The sequence below is a fragment of the Mustela nivalis genome, assembly GCF_964662115.1.
Source record: "Mustela nivalis genome assembly, chromosome: 8".
In the NCBI taxonomy this organism is placed as follows: Eukaryota; Metazoa; Chordata; class Mammalia; order Carnivora; family Mustelidae; genus Mustela; species Mustela nivalis.
The window spans coordinates 22231115-22243566 of record NC_139027.1 but is presented as its reverse complement, the minus strand read 5'-3'; the positions used below and the strand labels follow the sequence as shown (position 1 = coordinate 22243566).

At 36.4% G+C, this 12452-nt stretch overlaps 1 protein-coding gene across 7 annotated transcripts in view; it reads right to left on the bottom strand.

Annotated features, from left to right (window-relative positions):
- Positions 1–12452, bottom strand: part of SPDYA (speedy/RINGO cell cycle regulator family member A) — a gene marked incomplete at its 3' end in the record, with an annotated part of 32496 nt that overhangs the window by 1023 nt on the left and 19021 nt on the right. For 2 of the 7 annotated variants that reach the window (XM_082745177.1, XM_082745179.1), the window contains exons 6-7: positions 6394–6688; positions 2502–2664 (exon numbers count right to left, since the gene is read on the bottom strand). In XM_082745177.1, coding sequence (XP_082601303.1) covers positions 2502–2664; positions 6394–6688 — 458 coding nt within the window. Of the gene's footprint in view, positions 1–2501; positions 2665–3468; positions 3537–6393; positions 6689–12452 lie in introns of those variants that run through there. The other 5 variants (XM_082745182.1, XM_082745183.1, XM_082745178.1 and 2 more) reach the window with 5 other exon arrangements.

The window sequence follows — 12452 nt, the reverse complement described above, 5'->3', positions numbered from 1 at the left end:
ATTGAGCTGAAATCTGAATGGTAAGTACAAGTTAATTATAACAGGGAAAATGAGTACAAAAAGCCAGCAATGCTGGGGTTGAGTGAAAGAGATCAGAAAAATAGGTAGGGGTCAGGCCATGCAGGATCTTGTAGACCTCTTAAGGAGTTTATTCATGCTAAGAAAAATAGAGTCTCACTGAACGATTTAGTGAAGTGAAGGGTAACATGTTTAGATATGTGTTTTGAAAAAAAAAAATCACTCTGGTTGCATTTCAGGAACTGACTGAATCATAAGCAGAGTAGTCGTAGGGTGTCATATTTCTTAATGGTAACTATATGAACACACATACAGTAATAATGACTTTATAGTTTTCATTACATTGCCAGATATCTAGAAGCTCTGAAGTACATTTTAAGTACTGTCAAATACTTCCCTTTTGGGGTGCCTGAGTGGTGCAGTTGGTTAAGTTTCTGCCTTTGCCTCAGGTCCTGGGATCAAGCCCCACATGGGGCTCCCTGCTCAGTGAGGAGTCTGCTTCTCCCTCTCATGCAGTCCTCTCTCTCCCTGTGTCAAACAAGAAGGGAAGGAAGGAAGGAAGGACGGACGGACTTCCCTTTCTTCTGCCCTTCTATTTAATCAGAAATAAAATTCTGTCCTTCATGTATTGTTTTGAATGCAAGCTGTAGTTGTTCTACTTGGAGAAGGGACTGGGTTAAGAGCAAAGAAAAGTTGTACCTTCTACTCCTATTTCCTTTTTTTTTTTAAAGTAGGCTCCACGCTGGGCACTGGGCCCAACGTGAAGCCTGAACTCATGACCCTGAGCTGAGATCGAGTCAGAAACTTAACTGTCCGAGCCACCCAGGTGCCCCATCCTATTCTTATTTCATGTAGAATTATGTTTCTGTTTGGTACACTGTGCTCAATAGTTGGTGAACAAGTCTTCTTTAACAGTGTCCATTCTAATATTAAGCTAAATTGAAAATCACTATATAAGCAAGTAAGCATTTATTTACATGGTTGTAGTTCAGCTTAAGCCCTTTCTCCATGTCTCCACTAGAGCATTAAGCATGTTTGTAGTCTTACTTATGGGACAGATGAGGTTTTCTAAAGTTAGCTTTCTAAATTCACATTTGGCTGTCATCTATCATACTGTAAACTCCTCCAGATTTGTGACTGACTCAACTCTCTTCCTAGTACCTTCCAGAGTTTCTACCTTTTCCACTCAGTAAATGGTCAATAAAAGTGTGCTAATGGCTATAAGCCCATACTTGATCATGCATTGTTTTATTTGTTGCTTTGGTTCTAGGGAGAGATTTAGGCATATAGCTTATGGACTATGGGAGAATTGGAAGTTTGAACTCTGTACTTCAGAGGCAGTAGGGACTCCTGAAGGTTCTACAGTCATGTGAAAGGAGGTATTTATTTAAAAGTTAGTTTGTAAGCAGCATCTGAGTATGTGAACGAAGGTAAAAATAAGTGAATTAGAAATTTCACAGTAACACATAGTATACATTATGAGTTGATTGGTAGTAACATACAACTTTGAGGTGAGGGAAAGGCAGAGATGTAAAAAATATTGTGAAGGAATAACCAGATGTGCTAATGATTCATTGGATGTAGAGAGAATGAAGCTATGTATTTTCAAAGCTTTATCTGCTATTCAGAATCTGTTTCCCTTCCTTTGCTGGGCAAAGCAGGACTTAGTCAATGCTCAGCTCATATATTACTTCCTCTAAAAAGTCTTTAACAAGTCTCTCATCCTACAAAATTAATTCTGGAATCTTTGTGTTCCTAAATGTTGATCATGTAATTAGCATTGCCCTGTTACATCATTAATTTATAAGCCCTCATTATGCCTTCATTAAGTATTAGGATTTTAAACCTGTAAGACTACATCATTTGTAGTGATTGAAATAAATAAGTTCAGAAAAGGATTTTTTTTTTGAGGAAAAATTACTTGGTTTTAGATTATATAACAGTTGCAGTGTCCCATTCCTGCCTATGTGATCCAGGAATAAGATTTGGCATATGCTTTTTTTCCTTTGGCTTCACTCTAAAATCTGAGGCGTCCTCTGCATATTCATGTTTCAGATTAATTTAAGTGTCATAAGGCTCAAAACAGCATAAAGTAAAGAGAAAGTGTCCATTTAGTATAAAAATAGGCTGTATATTCAGATAGAATTGGGAGCCATCTTGCTGTTTTTGTTGTTACTATTGTTTTACCTTACAACTGTGACTTTTCTGAGTTTGTTTGTCACTAAAAAGTGCGTAATGATGCCACTTAAAGACTTCTTGAGTCGGTGTTCAATGTTAAATGAGACTACCTTTATAATATGCCTGGTACATGATTGGTGATTGTGAGGTATATAAATTCATAAGAAATGCCTCATTTATCTCCCAACCTTGTCAAAATGACAACTGTTTTGTTCCTAATAAATGTCATAAGCATGTTTATGTAAAACTTGTTTTTTGAACATGTTCTGAGAGAAATTTTTAAAGGCAGAAAAACAGGATTTTACCTGAAAAGCAAGAAGTTGCTTGCTTGTATCTGAAGACAGAAGCATTGATATTTTAGCACAAAAGCCTGAAGTAGCGCATCGGCTCTTTGTGTCTCTTGTAGAATGATGAATTGAATTTTCTGCAACTGCAAACCATTAGGTGATTCCAACCACCTCATATAGACTGAAGGAAGAAAATTTTGCTAGCAAAGGTCACTACTGGGAATCAGTAGCTGCTGAGGCAATAAGAGGCTGACCACTGCTCCTGATAAGATTGTGTTACCCTTAATGCCCCCACACCCCCAAAAAGCTCACTTTGAATTATGCCTACTGAGGGAAAATGAATGTACATGTTTACTGGTCAAGGGTATGTACGATCAATTATTTTTCTCTATTTTGTCTACCCTCTGTCATCCTGAAACAAAAGTTTTACATTTAACTTTAATACTCTGAACAAAAGAAGATTGAGTAAATACTTGTTCCTTCCTGTACAGGATCTGTATATATCCTAAACCAGGGATAGGATAAAAGCACATTCCATTTATAACTCCCTTAAGTGTTCCACTTCTCATCCACAGTCCCTCAAAGTCATGCTCTTTTTTTCAAAGCAAACTGACTGGCAGAGCCCTTTCTTCCCCGGGTGCACTGTGCTTTCCTGTTGAGATACAAAGCCTAAAATATAGTGTTACTACTCTTGATATCTACAGGCACTAGTCTGAGTAAACCATAACTACTCGTGTTCTGCTTTCTATAAATATCTGTTCAAATTGAGCCTAGAATTTTCTCCCAATTCACTCCATACAATCTTTCATCAGGAACTTGGTTCTTAGTACTTTCACCATATCCTTAGTTCTTAGTAGTCTACTAAAAGACTTCTGTGGCAGCTTATTTTCACCACCAAAGGTGAAAAGATTTCATCAAAGGATTTCATCAAAGGGGGCAGTAGAGCATAAAAGGAATTCAGGCTATAGTCTAGAGTCAGACAGACCTGGGTTCAATTGTCGCTCCACCACTTTGGGCAAATGATTTAACCTCTCTAAGCCTCAGTCTCCTTATCTGCAAAGTAGAGATAATAGTATTTATCATAGGGCTGGCTGTGAACATTAAGTGAGATTATCAATGCAAAATGTTTAACACATTGCCTGGAACATTTTAAACATCTAGTAAATCTTACAAGAGTCAAAGAGTACAGGTAAAAGTTGCTGGGATAGAGGGGAAGGATGCTAAAAGGCAATTTTTATCTTATAATTTAGCCTATGGTATATCCTACTTACCTTCAGATACAAGTGAACCAATAAAAATTATGCTTGGAAGTGTTGCAAGGGAAGACAGTCAAATTTGTTTAGTGATTACTAAGGCCAGAGAATGGAACAATGACTGAGATGTGATTCCTACCTTGAAGAGTCTTAAGAGTTTAGTTTCTCTTTTAATAAAACTTCAGTAGCCACTGTTAATCTCATAAGGATACAACAAAAATAAATAGGTGATATTTTGAAATAACACAGGTCTCATTATAGAATTTAGGAAGAACCGTAAGAAATCTCAGTCTTATATCTTACATGGGTGAAAATCTAGAAGGGCTTTATAAGAAGTAAAAGGGATCACTGCTAGTAGAGTATTAATGAGAACTGAGAAGTGTCAGAAATACTCTATAAATATAATTTGAATGAAAATTACGGTGTGATTGACCAAAAGTATTTCTAGTTTATATGGTTATTTTCTAATTAAGATACCATTGTTCAAAGTCATATAAATCCCAACAAAAATGAAATGTGCAAATATATTATGATACTTATAACATGTCACAAATAAAATTCAGGTTTCCTAAGACTAATGACATGGGGAAATGCTTTATGAAAAAGTGAAAAAAGCAAGCCTAGATATACTATGCTTCTAACTTTTTAAAAATAGAAGATAGAAAAGTATATAGGATTACAGAACTAAAATGATCAAAATAGGATGGTATGTGCATAAAACTGACCCATAGAGAAATGGAACAGTATAGAGAGCCCAGAAATAAACTCATGCATATATGGTTAATTAATTTATAACAAAAGAACCAAGAAGTAGGAACAGATAGTTTCTTCAGTAAATGGTGTTTGGAAAACTGGATAGTCACATGCAAAAGAAATGAAGAGCACTGCACAAAAGTGGTTATACCATGCACAAAAAATCAACTCACAATAGATTTAAGACTTGAATGTAAGGCCTGAAACCATAAAACTAGAACAAAATGGGAGACATTCATCTTGCCAATGGCTTTTTGGACTTCACACTAAAAGCAAAGGTAACAAAGCAAAAATAAATAGTGGGATTACATCAAATTAAAAAGCTTCTGTACAGCAAAGAAAACCATCTGCAAAAAGAAAAAGCAGCCTATGGATGGGAGAAAAAACTTACAAGTCATATATCTAATAAGAGGTTCACGTCCAAAATATATAAAGAACTCCTACAACTCAAGAGGGGGGAAAAAAACCCAAAACCCACAATTACAAAATGGGCAGAGTTAATGAATAGACTTTTTTTTTTTCAAAGAAGACATATAAGCCAGCCGTTACACAAAAAGGTGTTCAACGTCACCAATTATCAGGGAAATGCAAATCAAAACCACAATGAGAGATCATTTCATACTTGTTAGAATGGCTATTATCAAAAAGATAAGAAATAACAAGTGTTGGTGAGGATTTGGAGAAAAGGGAACCCATGTATACTGTTGTGGTAATATTAATTGCTACAGTCACTATGGAAAAACAGCATAGAGTTTCCTCAAAAAATTAAAATTAGAACTACCATATGATCCACCAATTCCACATCTAGGTATCTATCCTAAGAAAACAAAATCACTATCTCAAGAAGGTTTCTGCACCCCCTTGTTTGTTGTAGCACTTGGCAATAGTCAAAAGGTGGCACAACCTAAGTGTTCATCTGCTGATGAAGGGATAAAGAAAATGTGTGTGTGTGTGTGTACATGCGCGCGTGTGTGTAATCATTTAGCCATATAATATTGGAATGGAATATCATTCACCCATAAAAAATAAGGAAGTCCTGCCATCTGAGACAACATGGATGACCTTGAGGTTATTATGCTAAGTGAAATACTTTAGACAGAAAAAAATGTGTGATCTCACTTATACGTGGAATCTAAAAACAAAGCAAAAAAAAAAAAAATGAACTCACAGATACAGAGAACAGATGAGTGTTTGCCAGAGGTGGGGATGCACAGTGGGCAAAATGGATGAAGTGGTCAAGAGATCCAAACTTCCAGTTATATAAATCAATCTTGGGATGCAATGAGCAACATGGTGACTATCGTTCACAATACTGTATTGCATATTTGAAGGTTACTAAGAGAGTATATAAGTTCCCATCACAAAAAAAATAAACTATGTGTGGTGATAGACTTTAACTTATTGTGGTAATCCTTTCACAGTATGTCAATTCATTACATTGTACACCTAAAACTAATACAATATTATATATCAATTACTCAATTTTAAAAAGTGTATAGCAGAAAACCCATACTTAATCACTGATAAAGCTGGTGAGGTTATGAATAAATTTATTTTCTTTTTGAAACTTATATTCAATAAAACATTTCAAAGAAAATGATTCAGGCTCTTCAAATACTTAATACTTTAAAATACTTGAGATTCATGGTATATTAGGCTTCAATTTAACACAAGTCACAATAAAAATCTTTTAGTGTAGGTAAGCTACTACAAAAATAGATGTGGACACAAGACAAAAAGAAACTGAAAAGGAGAAGGATTTCAACACTAATTTAACTCATATTGTTCTAGTATATAAAATTATTACATATCCCTGCCTGTAAGGACCAACCACAGGTCAATAAATAACTTGAGTTTGTTAATAACTTACATAAATCTAATTCTGACGTAGTACTAAATCATACCTTGAGAATAGCTATAAGCTCGAGAAGGATCGACTACTATGTCCATTGAGAAGGAATTGTGTGATTCCTGAGAATGTTTCTCCATCACCTCTACTGTATCACTGGATGAAGATGATGAAGACAATCCCAGTCTAACATATCTTCCTTTTTTACCACAGAGTGAACAATCTACTGGTGTGGCACTAGGTCCCCTGGGCAGTTGAACTTCATCTCTGTTGTAGTTTCTAACAGCTCCACTGTGATGCACAGAGCGTTCCCGTTGCCATATATAATGGGTTGGAGCAATAGCCATAACCTACGATGGAAAGCTTTCTTTTAGAATTTTATAAGACTTTAAAATTTGGTAAAATTAAGTACAAAAATATGACTCACAGGCAGCTATCTTTAAAAACTAGATCTAAAAACCTAAGTTACTTGAGGAGGAGGAGGAAGGAGGGGGAGGGGAAGGGGGAGAGGTAGGGGGAGGGGGGAAGAGGTAGGGGGGAGGGAAAGGGGGAGGAGGGGGGGAGGGGGAGGGGGAGTGACAAATATAATTTCTTAACTGACTTCTCTTTGGTATTTAAGAATGGGGAGGAGGGGGAGGAGGGGGAGGAGGAGTGACAAGTATAATTTCTTAACTGACTTCTCTTTGGCATCACTATCTTTAGCAGTAGGTTTATACCTTTCTTCCTGAACTACAGCAAGTTTAACAATTTCCAGTACCTTCCCTATATTGGGTCTCTGCTACATATGGTCACTGGATTTTGTTCAAAACTCTGTTTATATCACATCTCTACTTTCTAAATTCTAGTCTGGAATCAAATAGTAGCGGACAGACATATCAGTTCTGATGATACTGTGCCATGTAGGACAGAATACATCACAACATAAGAAGAACAGAGAGGGACGCCTGGGTGGCTCAGTTGGTTAAGCAACTGCCTTCAGCTCAGGTCATGATCCCAGCGTCCTGGGATCGAGTCCCACATCGGGCTCCTTGTTCAGCAGGGAGCCTGCTTCTCCCTCTGCCTCTGCCTGCCATTCTGTCTGCCTGTGCTCACTCTCTCTCTCTCTCTGACAAATAAATAAATAAAATCTTAAAAAAAAAAAGAAAAGAAAGAAGAACAGAGAAAAGCTTCCTCTTGATAAAACTGCTACCTTCCATCATGCATAAACTGACTGGAATTGGAATCTTATTCTCATCAGATTGGCATATTCCATAATCTATGAACCAATCTAGAAATTAAGCTATCATCAATCTAAATAATTTCCACCTCAGAGGAGTTGATATCCAAAAAGGTAAACTAATTGTAAGATGATAAGATCAGAATAAATAGGGAAGTTGTCTTTACTCTTTTCTGGAGAACCCCTACATATATTTTTCAATATAATCATACTTCATCTCTTTCCAAAAAAGGACTTGAGGCAGCTGACAAAAAGTTAAAAAAAAAAAAAAGAAAAAGAAAAATCATTAAACTAGGACCCAAAAGGAAAACTTTGGCTAAAGGGAGCAAGCAGACATGCCCATAGTAGACTGATAGAATTAATGTAGTTAGGTATACAATTTGGCTCTTAGCTTCTTTGCAACAACCAAGGTAAAAAAAAAAAAAAAAAAAAGAGAGAGAGAGAGAGAGAGAGGGTGTGAGAGAAAAAGATGAATTAAAAAATCTATACTATCTGGGGCGCCTGGGTGGCTCAGTGGGTTAAGCCGCTGCCTTCGGCTCAGGTCATGATCTCAGTGTCCTGGGATCGAGCCCCGCATCGGGCTCTTTGCTCAGCGGGAGCCTGCTTCTCTCTCTCTCTCTGCCTGACTCTCCGCCTACTTGTGATTTCTCTCTCTGTCAAATAAATACATAAAATCTTAAAAAAAAATCTATACTATCTGAAAGGAGGAAATAAGTTTTTTGATAGTGGTATATAAGAGTGCCAAATTTAAGTACTAGCTGGCCCATCCACTTATTAAATGAATGACCATGGACAAGTTACAATCCTTAAGCCCTAGTTTCTTCATCAGAAAAAATAGAATACTTATGCTACTTCAGTCCTTTTTAAAAATGCTATTTAATTCCTGAGATAAAATAACACAATAGACATAAATGTGTTTTCCAAATTAACCAATATAAGCAGTGGGAAGCAAGCTGTCAGAGAAAACAACACTAGGAATTCATTAAATGTGAAGTTCTCGGTTTGCCACTCAACTGACGTATGATCTTGAGTAAACCTCAACGTCCTCAGTCCTCAGTTTCATCAGATGTCAAATGAGAATTCTACAACCCTCACAGATATTTTTGTGAGGATAAGAATTTATATGAAAATATTTATGAATTTGTACAGCATAATGTAGATATAAATTATTGTAAGCCAGTTTGTAAATACTATCATAACTTGGGTTTACTTTAGGATGAGACTAAAGAAATGGGTTGGCAGTAATGTCAATTAACAAATGCATAGAATACTTAACTAAATTTCTAACAACATGTCTTGCCACTTTAATGCATCAAACCTCAGGGCAAGAATGATATAATTCTTCTTGATAACAACCCCCACAACACTGAACTTGAGTCTTACTCCTAACTTAGCTGTTAAATGAATAGTTAAGAGAACAGGATAAAGTCCAGGTAATTTCCTTTCCTATATACGACCATGATTCAACTGGACCTAGTTGAAATAGCCATAAGAAATCCTATCTATGTGCCCCTGTTGTAACAAGCAGTGCTAAATCAGCCCAGTGAAGAACTTTTATAGTTTATTGTTTTTCTACTACACAGATAAGAATGTATGAAAAAGAATTGCAAGCTTTAGGGGCGCCTGGGTGGCTCAGTGGGTTAAAGCCTCTGCTTTCTGCTCGGGTCATGATCCCAGGGTCCTGGGATCGAGCCCCACATCAGGCTCTCTGCTCAGCAGAAAGACTGCTTCCTCCTCTCTCTCTCTGCCTGCCTCTCTGCCTACTTGTGATCTGTCAAATAAATAAACAAAAAAACTTAAAAAAAAAAAAAGAATTGCAAGCTTTACATTCCATTCACTTTGTCAGTCAGCAGTATTTACTGAGTACCAACTATATGCCACACACTGTTCTAGGGACTGGGGAGTACAATAAGAAAATAAAGATCATGCCCTCTTGAAATTTATATTCTAGCAAGGGTAAATAGACATTAGCAAGATAGGTGAAATGGAATATATTATAAGATGGTTATATGCTATGAAGAAAACTGGGAAAAGAAATACAGAGGAATAGTGGGAGGTACTACTTGTTATTTTAGCAGCTTTATTGAGCTAAAACTCAAATACCATACAGTTCACCCACTTAAAGAATACAATGGCTTTTAGTATATTCAGAGTTGTACAACCATTACCACAGTCAATTTTAGAGTATTTTCATCACTCCGTAAAAAAAGAAATCACACCCCATTTTTCCCTCCCCTCAGCCTCTGGCAACCTCTCATCTAGTTTCTCTTGGGCTTTGTCTATTTTAGACAGTTCAGCTAAATGGAATCATACAATATGTGGTCCTTCGTGACTGGCTTCTTTCATTTAGCATAATGTTTTCAGGGTTCATTCATGTTTTAACACAGATCACTACTTCATTCCTTTCACTTGCCAAGTGATATATCATTGTATAGATATATAATATTGTTTATCCATTCATTTCTTGATGGAAATTTGAGTTTTTACTTTTTGACTTTTATAATAATGCTATGAATATTCATGTACAAGTTATTGTGTGGACATAGCTTTCATTTCTTTTGTGTGTATATAGCTAGGACTGGAATTGCTGCATTGTATGGTAACCCTTTGTTTAGCCTTTTGAGAAACTGCCACACTGTTTTCCGAAACAACCACACTATTTTAAATTCCCACCAGAAATGTATGAGGGTTCCATTTTCTCCATATCCTTACAACACTTGTTCTATTTGTCTTTTTCATAATAGCCATCCTAGGGGTTGTGAAGTGATATGTCCTTGTGGTTTTGATTTTATGCTTCCTTAATGGTTAATGATGTTGCGCATCTTTCCATGTACTTTTTTGCCTATTTGTGTATTTTCTTTCAAAAAGCCTTTTTGGATCCTTGCCCTTTTAAAAGTTGAGTTGTCTTTTTCCTGTGGAGTTGTTCGGGTTCTTTATAAATTCTAGATACAATCCCTTATTGGACAGATAATTGGGAAAAATTTTCCCCTACTTTGTGACTTGTCTCTTCACTTTTTTTATGGTGTTCTTTGAAAGACAAAAATTTTTAATTTTGATGATGATCTCTATTTTCTTTTGTTGCTTGCACTTTTGGTATCATCTCTAAGAAACCTAATGCAAGATAATGAAGATTTATCACTACACCTTTTTTAAAAAGGTGGGTCTTTGATCCATTTTGAGTTAGCTTTTATATATGACGTGAAATAGAGGTCCAACTGCATTCATTTGCATGTGGATATCCAGTTGTCTAGCACCATTTGTTGAAAAGACTATTGTTTCCCCATTGAATTTTCTTGGTACCTTTGTCAAAATTCAGTTGACCATAAAAATGAAGGTTTATTTCTGGACTCTTCAATTTTATTCCATTTCAGGAGATACTACTAGATAGAGGGTGGTAAGGAAAGGTTTCTCTGAGACGATATTTAAGTAGAATTTTGAATGAAGGAGGAAGAGAAGTACACTGATATCTGGGGGAAAAGTATTCCAAATAATAAAATCCTAAAAAAAAAAAAATCCTGAGCTTGGAATGTCCTTGTTGTGTTTAAAGAATGGCAAGGAAGCCAGTGTAGTTGGAGGGAAGTGAGATGAAGTAAAGAGGTAAGAGAGTTGGCAGACCAGGTAGAACTATGATAAGGGTTTTGCCTTTACTTTATGTGAGATGGGAAGCCTCTGGAGGATTTTGAGTAGAGGAGTCATGATTTGACTTGGTTCTAAAAGATTTAGTCGGGCTGGTGTATGAAAATAGACTACAGGAGAGGAAGATTATAAGAGATACTACTTGGAAGGTTATGGCAATAACTGAGGCAAGAGGGAAAAAAAGTAGGGCTTAGTGGTAGAAGAGGTGAAATGGTAGGATGCTAGATTATTTTCTTAAGGTATGGATGTTGGAAGTGAAGGACACCACTTTTTTTTTTTTTGACTGAACAACTAGAATGATGAAGTTACCATTTATTAACATGTGGACGCTTATAGGAGGAGTTAAGTTTGGAGGTCTGTGTGCGGGAATCAGAAACTGGATTTTCAGCATGTTAAGTCTGAGGTATCTACTAGATAATGAAATATAGATAGGGAATTTGATATGCACATCTAGATTTAGGGAAAAGATCTGTTGTCAGTGTTGAAGCCTTGAGAGACTAATCTTTTCTGTAAATCTCATTACACAACTGAGTTTACAGCAATCCAAAACTTTTTAGTCTTTTACATATACACCATTAAGCCATACCATTCTCTGGCTGTTTAACACTCTGATGCCAGCAACTGAAATAACCCCAGCTCTAATCATGTAAATTAAGTTGCTGCAGTTATAGTGCAAGTCGTTCTTAGGAGCGGGTGGGCAATCTGCCATGAGGTGAGCATTACCTAGCCCAGCCTCTTGCCTCTGATACCCACTCCATGCTCTTAGCTGGGTATACCATGGGGCTTGTTTACTTTGGAAAAATCAGAGTGTTCAAATAAGGCCTACTATCATGTCCAAGGATGGCACAGGTGCGCAATTTATCCTCTAGGGAGGTAGTGATAAAAAACAGCAATACAGGACTCTTTCATTGCTCTGTAATTGGAATGAGTTGTTTAAATCCTTTAGTGAGGATCCAATAATATGGGGAAAATATACACATCTGATTTTTCTTATTTTTCTTTTGAATTCAATTCTGAAAAAACTTGGCCTGCTACTCAGTCTTCTTGGTTATTTTTGAATCCTTTCATTTCCCCCAACATTCAACAATCCTCTTAGTCTGATCCACAATTATGCTTGCTTTCTAATATCTTCATCTCATTAATATAATTAAGAAAGTTAATTCTGAAAAGAGTTCTATGATGCATCTCCAAAATAGTCCCTGAAGTTTGACACTAATCCATTAATTGGCTCTTCTGGACTATCATCATTAACTGGATAGGAC